The sequence below is a fragment of the Elgaria multicarinata genome, chromosome 13 (assembly GCF_023053635.1).
Source record: "Elgaria multicarinata webbii isolate HBS135686 ecotype San Diego chromosome 13, rElgMul1.1.pri, whole genome shotgun sequence".
In the NCBI taxonomy this organism is placed as follows: Eukaryota; Metazoa; Chordata; class Lepidosauria; order Squamata; family Anguidae; genus Elgaria; species Elgaria multicarinata.
The window spans coordinates 29245373-29259889 of record NC_086183.1 but is presented as its reverse complement, the minus strand read 5'-3'; the positions used below and the strand labels follow the sequence as shown (position 1 = coordinate 29259889).

Below are 14517 nucleotides of genomic sequence, written 5' to 3'. Positions count from 1 at the left end.
GTGGTTTGAATGCACACGCTGCAGGCAATGCTATCGTATCAGCTTACAACTCTCTGAAAAAACATCTATTGTCTGTCTCTAGCTTTGGAGGTGGAAAGGTAGCACGAGAGAGGCACCATTAACTGTGCTGTGCTCATCTCACCTCACCAAGGCCTCTGACTGTTCACAGTTTTTCTAGAATGTGGTGCTGTTTTACAAATCTGCAAAACCACGTTCACCAGAAACGGCAGTGGGACAATAGAAATTAGTGTGTACACCACAGGAAATAATAACTCGAGCTAGCATCCCCGCTTCACCTCTCAGAACTACTTTTGATTTGGAGGCCCAGGAGACGATGTGGGAGTGGTGGAATTATCTGGGGCAGGAGCAGGGGGCAGATATTTTTCTCCCTCTCTCATAATACTAGAACCCCGTGGGGTCACCCCATGGAGTGGATTGGTGGGAGATCCAGGAACGATCACACACTGCGTAGTTAAACTATGGGACTCGCTACCACAAGATGTAGTGATGGCCACCACTTTGGATGGCTTTAAAAGGCGTTTGGACAAATTCCTGGCTATTAGTCCTGATGGCTATGTGCTGTCTTCAGTAGCAGAAGCAGTAAGCCTATGTACACGTGGTGAGGAACATTTATTACGTTACATTTATATCCCACCTTTTTCCCTCTAAGGAACCCAACAGGGTGTACATAATCCTTCTCCTCTCCTCACAACAACCCTGTGAGGTAGGTGAGGCTGAGAGTCTGTGACTGGCCCAAAGTCAGGATGCTTCCATGGTTGAGTGGGGACTAGAACCCAGACCTCCCGACTCCCAGTCCAATACTCTAGCCACTACACCACGTCCTGCTTTTGGGTCCCTTGTTGACAGCTGGTTGGCCACCGTGTGAACAGAGTGCTGGACTAGATGGACCCTTGATCTGATCCAGCAGGGCTCTTCTTGCGATCCAACCTGGCAGACTGCAGCAGGGACAGAGTTCATAGCAAAAGCTGCCTGTTGGTTCCTGCTGCTGGCACTACTGGCGATCCAGCCTTGGAGCCTCTCTCAATGCTGGTGAACAGACCTGTCCCCTGAAGGAACTACAGCTGTGCACCATACCAAGGGTGCTGTGCCCAGGGATGCCAATGTGCGTGGGTGAACACGATAAGGTCCTAACACTGAAAGCTGCCGAGCTGGCATGGAGGCTTCGCTGTAGCAAACGAAGGGCTATTCCCACCCATGTGCGGCTGCACCTGTTCGCCACTCTACAGATACACAGCTGCGTTATGGTTTTCGGGTTGTTGTTGTTTTAAAGCAGCCTTCCTCAACCTGGGGCGCTCCAGATGTGTTGGACTGCATCTCCCAGAATGCCCCAGCCTGGCTGGGGCATTCTGGGAGATGCAGTCCAACACATCTGGAGCGCCCCAGGTTGAGGAAGACTGCTTTAAAGGAAGTGAAAAAAAGACCAAATCATGGATCTCTTGCACAACAGGTTGTTTGGCCCGCTAGCCGCAACTAGGAGTAACAGGAGCATTCAGTGGACTTAACGCTCTTCCGCATTTCACACTTTACTCTTAGGGTCAAGATGACACCATGTCCCTGACAGACCTTGACATGAACTTCTCTCTCTTTGGTTATGACCTCGACATGATGAACTCCTCTGACCTTGATTATGGCTATAATGGAAGTACCTGCTGCTCAGCTCCGCCCTGCAGCTCCAGCCCCACCCAGGCCTTCGCCGGGAGCTTCCTGCCCCCTTTCTACATCCTGATCTTTCTCCTGGGCCTGTGGGGAAACGCGATGGTGATCGCTGTCTTGCTCCGTGCCAAGGAAGCCTTGCCTGGCACAGACGTGTTCATCTTCAACCTGGCCCTCGCAGATGTCCTCCTTGTGGTGACTCTCCCGTTCTGGGCTGCCCAGGAAGTGCACGGCTGGATCTTTGGGAACTTCCTGTGCAAGCTGGTCGGCAGCATCTTCAAGATCAACTTCTACGCCAGCATCTTCTTCTTGGTTTGCATCAGCATCGACCGGTTCCTCGCCATCGTCCACGTCATCCGCATGTACAACAGGAACAAGACCTCCCTCATCGTCTTCATCTCCTTGGCCGTTTGGGCCCTCTGCTTCCTCCTTGCGCTGCCGGATTTCATATTCTTGATGGCTGAATTTGATTCCCGCCAAAACACCACCTCGTGCTCCCTCAGCTTTCCTGTTGGTTCAGCCAAGGCCTGGAAGATTGGCCTGAACTTCAAGAACCTGGTGTTAGCTTTCCTCCTCCCGCTGGTGATAATGTCGTACTGCTACACCCACATAATCCTCACCCTCTTGCTCTCCAAAGGGTTCCAAAAACACAAGGCCCTCAGAGTTATCTTGGCTGTGGTGGCCGCCTTCTTCCTCTGCTGGTCACCTTACCACTTGGTTCACTTTATCAACACCCTGATCGAGCTTGGCGTCCTGGAGCGGGATTGCGAGTTGGAAGAGAAAGTGGACATTGCTGGTATGATCACCACAAACTTGGGGTTCTTTCACTGCTGCCTCAACCCACTGCTCTACGCCTTCGTCAGCATCAAATTTCAGAACAGATTCCTCGAACTGCTTGGACACCTTGGCTGCGTGAGCCACAAGTTCCTGAAGAGGTATACCAGGGGGTCCACCCACCGGAAAGATTCCACGTGGTCCGGAAGCACAGAAGCCTCCTACGCTGGAATCTAGTTGGTCAGCTGGCATGGTACAAAAATTCACCACCGTTCTGGAATTCCAGCCTTGATCATTGCCGGAACCAGTTTTAAGAGAGTTGAAAATGCCGTTGCCTTTGATGTACATCCTTGTTTCGTTTCTCCCACTATCGACTCTGATCAAGCAGGTGTTGCTGGTTTTTGAAATAGCCCCCCCAAACACTTCAAGACCTGTTTACTAGTGGGGAAAGTGTGCACATTGTGGGCAATGAGACTTCTTTTATGACACCTTCGACACTGAAAAAAAGAAGAAGGGATAATTGGTCTCCAGCCTAGGACAATAGTGAATGCTGCTTCTTGAGGCCCAGGTTTCAGCGGTGCAATAAGATGAAAGGCCTGCACGTTCAAGATCCTGAAAAATTATCCTTCGAATCTGGATTTTGGAAATGACCACAGTTTTGAATCTTGGGACTTCCGTTTCTGTGTCCAAAACCCAGTTTGCAGATAGATTCGTTGCTGGACGTTGTCTCTTCACATCCTGCAACCGAGACTAGAAGCGTGGGTTTTTGACTTCCTCATCACAAACTCTACGGTGAAGAATTCCGATTTCATCATTTTGAAACTCACATCCAAGACGCCTTAAATGCAAACATTTTGACATTTGAGCTCTGGTCCTTCATTTTCACTCTGTGAGCAATGCAGAGCTGATGGTGTTTTGGGGGTGCCAAGGGAAACCTTTGAACTGAATACCTGATAATGAGGATTAGCAGGTGTGGGTGTGGGTGGACCTGATACCTTCATACCCTGGTCATGAGATTCTGACTCTCCACTGCTGGAAACAGAATGCTGGACCACTAAATGGACCCTTTGTGCAATTCGGCAAGGCTCCTCTCATATCCTTAACCTGATTCTATAACTGCTGTAACTGCTTGTCTACTGCAAAACCCCGATACAAGAAATGCCCCTTGTTTATCATACTGCAATGAGAGGAAACAGAGTTTCCTTCTGAAAGGCAGATGCTCAATGCCGCCTCCCACAAGCTATATAAAATAGTAGGGGTGTGCATGGACCCCCCGATCTGCGCCGCTCCGCCCACAGTCCGCTCCTCTTCGCCGCGGAGCTCCGGCTCCGAATCGGAGCTCTGCAGTGGAGGGGAGTGGCGCCAGGTAAGGCCCCCCTCCCTCCTCTCCCTTATCTGCAGAGACCAAGGGGGAGGGGGGCCTTACCTGCGTCCATCCGCGGTCCCTCGGCTTCTTCAATTGAGCCCGTGGCTCAATCAGGAAGTCTGGGCCGCAAGTGCGGCCTAGACTTCCTGGTTGAGCCACGGGCTCAATTGAAGAAGCCGAGGGACCGCGGACGGACGCAGGTAAGGGAGAGGAGGGATGGGGGGGTTACCGGGCCCTGCCGCTGTCGCCGCATGGGCGACAGCGACAGCGGCAGGGCCCAGTAAACCCCACTTACCTTTCTTGCGGAGCTCCGGATCGAGGTGAAGGATCCGCCTTCACCTCGATCCTCTTCGCAATGCTTCGCCGGCCCCCCAATCCTCTTCGCCTCCGCCTTAAGGGTAGGCGAAGCCCCCTGCTCCGCTCCTGCTTCTCCGGTTCGAGGAGAAGCGGAGCACATCCCTATAAAATAGCACCTACATTATATGCTTTTAGATGCCAGGTGAAGACCTTTTTATTCTCCCAGCATTTTAACAGTCTATAAATCAATTTTAACTTGCTGTTTTAAATTCGTAATTTTGCATTGCTGCTGTTTTTATCTGGTTGAGCTTTTTATATTGTATTTTATATTATGGTTTTATACTGTTGTTTTATACTTTGAATGTTTTTAATTTTTGTGAACCGCTCAGAGAGCTCCGGCTATTGGGCGGTATAGGAATGTAATAAATAAAATAAAATAAATAAATACAAAATGTACTTCTATCGACTCAAACTGCAAAGAGTGCGAACTTTAACTATTTTAGAAAATATTGCAGCCAGAGGCTTCAATATTTCTGGGCGGTTTTGTGAACCGTATTTCCATATGGTCACCCTATTTTAACAATTGCGTAAAAAAGGGAATTTCAGCAGGTGTCATTTGTAGGCATGCAGCACCTGGTGAAATTCCCTCTTCATCACAACAGTTAAAGCTGCAGGAGCTCTGCCTTCTTTTGTATCTGGTCAAGAGGGCAGGGCTCCTGCAGCTTTAATTGTTGCGATGAAGAGGGAATTTCACCGGGTGCTGCATGCATAATATGACACCTGCTGAAATTCCATTTTCTATTATTATTATTATTATTATTATTATTATTATTATTATTATTATTTTCCCCACCTTTCTCCCCCCCCCCAATATTGGGACTTTTCTATAGAACTGTTAAAGATACAGGTGCCCTGTCCTCCTTTCCATATGGTCATCCTAGTCCTGGGTCCCCTATCCCCACCTGGATAGGGGACACTTCTAGAGTGCAGCAGCTGGTGGGTTTTGCAGTGGGTGGGTGGAAAAAGTAGGCTAGAAAACCACAAATTGGATCCTTGAGGCAAAGGGAGAAAGTGTCCTTGCTCCATCTTGTGGGCAATGTCAGGAACTGTAGCTAAGAAGGAAGAATCCACATTATTTGTAAGCTTTGTACATACAATGAATGCGCACCCGTAGGCTCTCTTCATAGGTTCCATTGAACTCGTGTTAAACCAGGGGCTGAAGCCTCTGAGATGATGCTCCATCTCCAGTCTATATCTGCAAGGAGGGGACTGAGATGTCCAAAGAATGCTTGTTGAGGGGATGTTTGTGTCAGCTGGCTTTGCCCTGCCCTCTGGGTATTGATTGGATCTGTTCAGGAGAGAATATATATAATCTATCTATCTATCTATCTATCTATCTATCTGCGATCTATCTATCTATATCTCCGTTATGCACATCCACAAAGTGTGCCCACTGAATTTACATGGATGGGGATCAAGGTCACACACACTAGCCCTCCCCCACCCTCCACACAATGGTTTAGGGTTTCTCCCCATGAAGCTTTTTATTCTGCAACTTTTCAGGACTTCTGCGTCTGAATTCTTTGCGGGGTTAAGAATGCTTCCTTACACGGGTTGACACAGTTTCCTCCCCCCCAGGGGACTTTGTCTGCAAGTCCTACATGTTTCATTGTATAGCCACCAGGTGGCACTGTGGTATAGCGGAGCTGCGCAATTACGCAAGACTGGCTTTCTGCCTTCTTTGGCAGGACTTTCCTGTGCTCTGAAATAGTAGAACGACTGGCAGAAATTCAACAGGTGAAGCCACTTGCTGCAAGAGACTGCTTCACTTGTCGAATTTCTGCTGCTATAACAGGAACAGGTGCTCCCCCACTCCTTTCACCTCCTTCCTGCGCCTGGCAGAGAGAATTTTTGTAATGGAAGTGCTTCCTGGTGTGGAGATACAGCAGCAATGGGGCAAAACTTTCCCTGCTTTCTGGGGGTCAGGTTGCCACTAAAGCCACACAAACAAGGACAGAAAAAACAGGTGATGGCCCTCGATTTACATCAGCTTTACTTCCCCATCTGGGATGATTTCATAATGTGGTAGGGTGTTTTCTTCTTCTTCTTTCTTTCTGTTTCCCACTCTTTTCTTTCACCGGGGTAATAGTTCGTGACTGCTCCAGAAGAACAGCTGATTTTACTTCTATGGCTGGGAAGGTGTAATTCGACTGCCTGTCCCCCGAACCGGGGCTTTTGAAAGAATGGTTTGGTAGCAGCAGCAGAAACAAATATGTCCACCACCCTTTCCTGGAGCTTTGATTACGACCTTGATGAGGTAGGTGATTCTTGCTCTGTCCAGCAACAGGGTTTTCCTTGCTCTTCTAGGCTGTAGTGCGGCCAAGGTCCTTTTACTTTCTCCCTTTAAGAGCAGGCTAACATACAAAATCAGTGAAGTTCTCTGTCTGACCGGGCCCATTCAGAAGACACCTTAAACCATGGCTTTAACCATGGTGGTTAAGCCAGAAAGCCAGGCCGTGTTCAGAAGACACCTTAAACCATGGCTTTAACCACATTGCATAAGGCTTTTTTGCTTTATTCACCATGGTTAAAGCTGTGGTTTAAGGTGTCTTCTGAACTGGGCCTCTGTCTGCCTGTCTCTCTCTCTCACACCCACACCCACACAGATGTAGTTTCAATTGGCTAGGAATAACCTGAGCTATTTCCCAAAGCTCAGGCAAGAGAACAACTCAACTTATTCCAAGCCAAGTTATCAATTTATGTATTTTATTTATTTTATTACATAGCCGAAGCTCTCTGGGCGGTTTTCAAGAGCATAAGAGGGTCCAATTGTTCCCACCCACTCTTAAACCTCCAGACATCCTACCCCTTCCTTCACACTCACAAACTTTCTTTCTCATCAACCACATCTATTGGGAGCACTGGGGAAACGGCATTTCCCGGTGCTCCTGGTGTCTGGCTGACTGACACCACAGGGCCAGGGGCTAGGAAGGCAGGGTGGAAGAGAGACCGTTCTCTCTTTCTGCTTCTTGCTGGCAGGGAACAGCAGCGAGGAAGGTGTGTGGGAAGGAGGGGAAGGCGACTGGAGGAAAGCGGTTGAGTTCTTCTCCAACTTGATTAAAATCCAAGCCACAGAAGAACTTTCAGGGTGGGTGGGTCATGAGGCTTTCCTCATGACCCACCCAGGGTGGATTCCTGCATTGAGCAGGGGGTTGGACTCAATGGCCTTGCAAGCCCCTTCCAACTCTGCTATTCTATGATTCTATGATCTTTGAAGTGAGCGTTCCAAGCCCACTGGACTCGCCATCCAAACTTGGGACTTGCGAACTCTGGTGGCATCTCAAGCACAAGCGAATCTGGTGATGCTTTCCCTGTGATTTCATTCCCCAAGCCAGGAATGGCTTCTCTGCATGACAGGTCGCAGTCAGAGGCCCTGCCAAGAAAGGAACATGGCTTCCTTATTCTGTATCCTTCGTCATTCAAGGGTGATCTCCCCCAAACGACCTCTGGGTTGGGAGTCACTCTTTCGGGCTGGAGCAGGAAAGATGTTTCCAGGCTGCCAGATGAAATAGGGATGGTCACTCCTATCGCTGGTACAACAGCCTTCCCCAATCCGGTGCCCTGCAGATCTGATGGGCTGCAAACCCTGTCACTCCCAACCGGTAGTGTAGTGGTAAATATTGAAGTGCAGGCACTCATCATGACAGTCCCCAGAGCCACGCCCGCAAGGAGGGTTCAAGGGTTCAGGCAGCCGTATCAGCAAACTGTTCTACCAGTTTGCATCTCCAGAGGCAGATGGACACCCAGAAATTGAGCTGCAGCAGCTTTTCATGGCATAAAGATGTAGCAATCGGGATGGGGGAAGGTTCTCCTGCTAAATTTCTTCATGCCAATTTGCCCTTAAAAGTGCAGTAGCCACCAGGCCAACCACTGGCAACTCCACATGGCATCAAACCTTCTTTATACCTGCCAGACACTTTGGAATTGAACAAAGAGAAAGCAATACCAGTTGGGGTGAGACACACTTATTTACAAGAGGGTTTCTAAATTGGATTGGGCCTGTAGCGTTTGCCTCTCAAAACCAACATTTCGTAACCACAAAAACTCAAGGGTTTCGCATTGTATTTGAAAAGCCGGTCTGCGATGAGAGGGAGGAAGCACCAATTCAGGCAAAGACAGGGAGAGAGACGTCTCTCCCACCAGAGAAGACGGTTGGGTGGGCAGGTTAGAACATAAGAACTTAAGAACGTAAGAAGTGCCCTGCTGGATCAGACCAAAGGTCCACCTAGTCCAGCCCTCTGGTCACACAGTGGCCAACCAGCTGTTGACCAGGAATCCACAATCACTACATGGGTACAACAGCAGCACCCTCCTGCCCATGTTCGCCAGCAACTGGTGCACACAGGCTTGCTGCCTCTGATACTGGAGGTAGCACGTAGCTATCAGGATTAGTAGCCATGGATAGCCTTCGCCTCCAGGAATTGATCCAAACCCCTTTTAAAGCCATCCAAATTGGTGGCCATCACTACATCTTGTGGTAGTCAATTCTATAATTTAATTATGTGCTGCATGAAGAAGTCCTTCCTTTTATTTGTCCTGAATCTCCTGCCCATCAGCTTCATGGGATGACCCCATTGGGTTCTAGTATTATAAGAGAGGGAGAAAAATGTCTCCCTCTCCACATTCTCCACACCGTGCATCATTTTGTACACCTCTACCGTGTCTCCCCTTAGCCTCCTTTTTTCCAGGCTTAACAACCCCAGTTGTTGTAACCTTCCCTCCTAGAGGAGATGCTCCATTCCAGCCCCTTGATCATTTTAGTTGCCCCTTTCTGCACTTTCCCCAGCTCCACACTACCTTCTTTTAAGGTTCTTCTTGAGGATTCTCCACTGACTAGGGTGACCATATTTGGGAAACCAAAAAAGAGGACACCTAGTGTGTGTGTGTGTGTGTGGGGAAGCAGCTTTCTGAGTCCTGCAGAAAGTACGTTATTCCCCCGCCACCTTAAAGAACCTGATTGGAGTGGAGGAGGGGAAAGGATTTCATTCTGTACCACCACCATCCACTCCAATTGGGGCCTTTTCTATAATGTCCACGCATGACCCACTTTCCCCTTTAAGACCTCAATTGGAGCTCGGGGTGGGGGAATGATGTGCCCCGAGAAAGCATGTCACTCCCTCCTGCCATGCTAATGGCAGCCTTAAAGGGGAAGGTGTGTCATTCCAGGACATTATTGAAAATTATAGAAAATCCCCCCTGACACCATGGAAAGAACTAGGGGTGTGCACGGACCCCCCGCTCCGCTTCACTTGCAGATCCGCCATTTTTTGGATCGGGCCGCTCCGCCCCGCCCCCGCTCCACCCACTTCCGCTCCGCTCCGCCCGGAGCTCCGGATCCGGATCCGGAGCTCCGTTTCCCCCCCCCATAGGCTTGCATTGAAAGCTAAAAAATTATACAACTTTTTTTCTGTTCAAGTTAGAAACCTCATGTTTGGCACCATGACACCTCATGGGGATATACACACGCACGCCAAGTTTCAAAGCAATCCCATCATCCCCTGATTTTTGGCGAATTTTTGAAAATCGGGCACCCCACACACAACATCCCTGCGAGGTGTGTTAAAAAACACGGGGAAAAGCCCGTTCAGATGAAGAAAGAGAAGTTTCCCAGAATCCCAAGTTACCTGTTTTGCCTATGCCCTCCTCCAACTTTGGGATCATCATGACCGGGAGCTGACTCTGCCCCTCAGCCCTTTGAAAAAGGTATTTTTCCCGCCGATTTTTTAAAAACTTCTAGCCCACGACCCGTACGATGCAGAAAGTTGAGAGTGGTCTCAAAATGACCCCCATCCACGACTCTCTGTGCACAAGAATTTTCAGAATGATAGCTTCAAAAACAACGTAGTTATGCGCGATTATTTGCCGCAATGCAATCCTATGGCGAAATGTTTTCAAGATGGCGACCGGAGCGCTCCGCCTGAACTCGGAGCTCCGAAAAATGGCCGCTTCTCTTCGCCTTGCTTCTAGGGGGTCCGCGGTCCGCTCCTACTCCGCCTCTGGGTAAGGCGGAGCAGGCCAATCCGCTACTGCTTCTACGCTCCTAATCGGAGCGGAGCACATCCCTAGAAAGAACAAAAACCAGGACAAATCCGGGGAAATCCGGACAGTTGGTCACCCTACCACTGACTCATCTTCTCTCTCTTTTCTAGTTCCCCACTGGCTATCCTGACCTTGACCCAAATGCCATCCCTTGCACTCAAGACGAGGTGGGTGCCTTCACTCGATACTTCGGCCCCGCTGTTTTCTATGTGTCGTTTCTGGTGGGCTTGGTTGGCAACGGCCTGGTGTTGGCTGTGTTGTGCAGACACCGCTGCCCCTGGCTCTTTGCGGACTGTTACCTCTTCCAGTTGGCGGTGGCCGATCTGGTGCTGGTCTTCACCCTCCCTTTCCAGGCCACACAGGCTTCCCAGGGCTGGATATTCGGAGAATTCCTCTGCAAGCTCGTAGGGGCCTTGTCAACCATGAACAGCTACAGCACCATCTTTCTCCTGGCTTGCCTTAGCGTGGAACGCTACTTGGTGATTGTCCACGGCATACTCCTGCACCACCGGTGGAAGCTTTCGCACATCTACCAGGCTTCCGCACTACTGTGGGGAATATGTTTAGGCCTGTCCGTGGTGGAGCTCCATTTCCGCACCGTGGCCTACTTCCCCCAGACCAAGGCCGTCACCTGTCACCTGGGCTTCGATGCCCAGGATGCGGAGTCTTGGCGGTTGGGGCTCCGCTTGGTCTCCTTCCTCCTTGGCTTCTTGCTGCCTCTCCTGGTGATGGCGGTCTGTTATTGCCGGATCTTTGCTAAGCTGCATCGGGCTCAGTTGTTGTGCAAGTACTCGACCGTGCAGCTGCTGCTGGTGATTCTGGGGCTGTTTGTCCTCTGTTGGGGCCCCTACTACGGCTTCCTCCTCGTCGATAGCCTAGAACGCCTGGGCCACTTGGCCCGAGACTGCGCCCGCGAGAAGGTGCTGGATTTTGGGCTGCTCTTCTCAGAAAGCCTGGGCCTAGTCCACTGCTGCCTCAACCCTCTGGTTTATGCCTTTGTGGGCGTCAAATTCCGAAGGGAACTTTCCCAGTTGTTCCATAGCTGGAACGGGTGCAAAAGACAAAGGCAGGACATCTCCGGTCATGAATTCAGCCAAGCCACCGAGCACAGCATTGTGGGTATGGACTACTCCATCATCGTGTGAGAGTTGCTGTGGAGAGCAAATCTTAGAAAAGAAACAGCCCATGATCTGTTTCCCAAAAACCAGGAACCCGAAGAGCAAGCATCCTAATTAGGGAAGTGCTGGATATTTTCTAGTTCTAAGATCTGGGATTAAAAAAGAAAGCCATTCCAGAAGGATTTAAACCCACCTCATCTCCTGCCACAGTGCCCATGTAGCCAAGCCGAGTTGGCTGTGTGAATGTGGGCAAATGAAAGTCAGAGCAAATGAGGGTAATGTAAATAAATAGCTGAACCTCATTGCAAGGCGACCTGAAAAATAGTTGAAAAGGGGAGGCATTTTTCAGCACGGCCAAAAATGCCGAAGTAATTTTGACTCAAGTCTAATCCATATAGGAACTCCATAGCATGGATTTAGGTGTGTACATTGTGCTAAGAAGACCCTTCTGTTCTCAGGTCATCCAAACTCTGCAACAATAGGCTTATTCAGTAGTAGGGTGACCCTATGAAAAGGAGGACAGGGCTCCTGTATCTTTAACAGTTGCATTGAAAAGGGAATTTCAGCAGGTGTCATTTGTATGCGTGCAGCACCTGGTGAAATTCCCTCTTCATCACACCAGTTAAAGCTGCAGTCGCTCTGCCCTCTTGACCAGATACAAAAGAGGGCAGGGCTCCTGGAGCTTTAACTGTTGTGATGAAGAGGGAATTTCACCAGGTGCTGCACGCATGCATATGACACCTGCTGAAATTCCCTTTTCTATACAACTGTTAAAGATACAGGAGCCCTGTCCTCCTTTTCATAGGGTCACCCTACTCCTGCAGCAAACAAAAGCCAGGGAAACATCAAACCGCGCAAAAGCCAGGGAAACATCCAACCATCCAGGATTGGAGAGAGAGGGCGGGGCCAGGGGTTGGGGGCGGGGCCACCAGGAACCCTGCAGGCTTGAGTTTTAACACCTATTAACGAAAGGGGGAAGGATTAAAATCCCAATCTTGATCAGGTTGCTATTAACTAACAAAAAAAAAAATGTGAACTGCAACCACACATTTCACATATCGTTTAATTTAGCCTTAAGACTAAACTGATGCACACAAAGTGGCAGGCATGTATATTGGCCCTGTGTCTACCCACATTTGCCCTTTACCTTTTGCTTCCAGGCCTACTCAGTGGAGCAGACTTTGCTCTGAACCTCAGTGTGAAATGAGTTGGTTGCTAGATATGGAAATAGGTCTGAGATGCAGCTGGAGACCATCTGGGGCATGGCAGTTTAGTTCACTCTCCTTCTCTCAGGAGATCCAGTATGATGTTACTATTAAAGTGTTGGATTTAGACTGGGGAGAACTGGATGCAATCTTTGCTCAGCCACAAAGCTTACGGGGTCACCTTGATTTGGACACTGTCTCTCATCCTAACCTACCTGTTGTGAGGATAAAAGAGCGAGACCCAGGTACGCCACCCTGAGCTCCTTGGAGTATGGGCAGGAATTAAGATGTAGTAACTAAAATCCAGTGGAAATGTCCAGTTTTGAGGATGTGTACAGGACCATCACCAGCGCTCCATCCTGTGTTTGGAGAAATTGAGAAGGTTCCAAGCACAGTTTCACCTGCTTAATCTGTCTGTCAGGCTCCCGTCAACGGCACAGGGGGAAGGCCAAAGGTGTAGGGCAGCCTTCCTCAACCTGGGGCGCTCCAGATGTGTCGGACTGCATCTCCCAGAATGCCCCAGCCAGCTGGGGCATTCTGGGAGTTGTAGTCCAACACATCTGGAGCGCCCCAGGTTGAGGAAGGCTGGTGTAGGGCCAAAGAAGACAACTCTAAAACAACGTTGCCAACCTTAACACAGCAAAATATGAGTGTAGGAACGAGCCCAGAGATTATTAATTCCCTCTGTGGCTCTTGTCCTCCTCCTGTGTCTTACCAGAAGTGTGTGTGTGTGTGTGTGTGTGTGTGTGTGTGTGTACATGCTGGGAAGAAAGCAAAGGGTACCTTCCAAGAAGTGATGGGCTCCAGGCTTGCAACCACTCTGAAGGTGGTTACAAAACACCAACACTGCAACTTGCATCTCCCTTACAGGAATTACCTTACTGATCATTTCCTTCCTTGGTGAGAGGAAGTTAGCTTGGCACATATTCTTCAGCCTGAGAATCAGGTTTCACCACAGCCCGTAGAGCCGGGGCTGGGGATTAGAACTTGTGCTGGCCCTCCAGATGTTGCCAGGTTACAGCTACCATCATCCCTAACCATTGGGCATGCTGGCCTGGGAGTGATGGGAGTTGGAGTCCAACATCATCCAGAGGGACACAGGTTCCCCTGCCCTGCCTAAACAGGTGGGCCTGCCAGCGGTAATCTTACCGGTGTTGACATTTGCTCCGCCCTTCTTTTCGCCTGTGCTTTCAACAGCATCTCAGAGAGGCGGAAATGTTGCAGGCGAAGCACTGCCTGCCATTTGAACTTCCAGGGGAAGCTTCAGATTCTTACATTCTGCTTGTCAGTCTGCTTGTTAAGGCGCAGGAGCACGTCCAAGGAGGGGAAAGGGCAGAGATGATGTACTTGCCATTGTCCAGACGTTGCAAAGGTTATGTTACCTGTGTTCCACCTGTCTAATTCACATAGAGCTTCATCACACCAGCGTTATACTGTGCATTCACTGCGAATTACATGCAAAGGACTCCGATGTTTTCCACTTTATAATCTGCTTTTATTGTGAAGTACTCCGATGCGTCCTGCTGTGACTGTGCTGCTTTCCCTAAAAGAAGCGCCGTAAACAGAATCGCAGAAAGAGCGACTCTTCTTACTCCCCCACAATCCCAAGGCTAATTTTAACATACTTCCCTGTCCTTCTCCGAGCAGCCACTGGGGGTGCAGAAGGATGATTTTTAAACTTCAAATTAAACAAATGCTTCCATCAGCATAAGTTTTGAAGATAAAGACATCAAAATTGGCAAAGAAATAGATACGAAGGAGGGCTTTCAGCACACAAAATTTGAATCGGATTGGATCATCCGTTGATTTTTTAATGATTTTTTTACATTCCTCCCCCTTAAACCCTTTTCCTGGTATGCAAAGGATTTTAGGAGCGCCGCCACCCAGAGTGTGATTTAGCTAACAACAACTACAGCTTTACGCTATGGGGATAATTTGAGGGAAATGGGTACGTGGGATGAAGATCATTCTTCCTTCCCTTTGC

The 14517-nt window shown here is 49.3% G+C and overlaps 2 protein-coding genes across 2 annotated transcripts; both read left to right on the top strand.

Annotated features, from left to right (window-relative positions):
* The first annotated feature begins 1569 nt into the window (after positions 1-1569).
* LOC134407802 (C-X-C chemokine receptor type 3-like) lies at positions 1570-2685 on the top strand. Its single transcript, XM_063139749.1, has one exon. It carries the CDS (start codon positions 1570-1572, stop codon positions 2683-2685), a length of 1116 nt encoding a protein of 371 aa, XP_062995819.1.
* Positions 2686-6312: 3627 nt separating this feature from the next.
* LOC134408199 (C-X-C chemokine receptor type 3-2-like) lies at positions 6313-11355 on the top strand. The gene is made up of 2 exons (XM_063140364.1): positions 6313-6428; positions 10321-11355. The coding sequence occupies exons 1-2, from the start codon at positions 6384-6386 to the stop codon at positions 11353-11355; spliced, it is 1080 nt and encodes a 359-aa protein (XP_062996434.1). The 5' UTR covers positions 6313-6383.
* The last annotated feature ends 3162 nt before the right edge of the window (positions 11356-14517 follow it).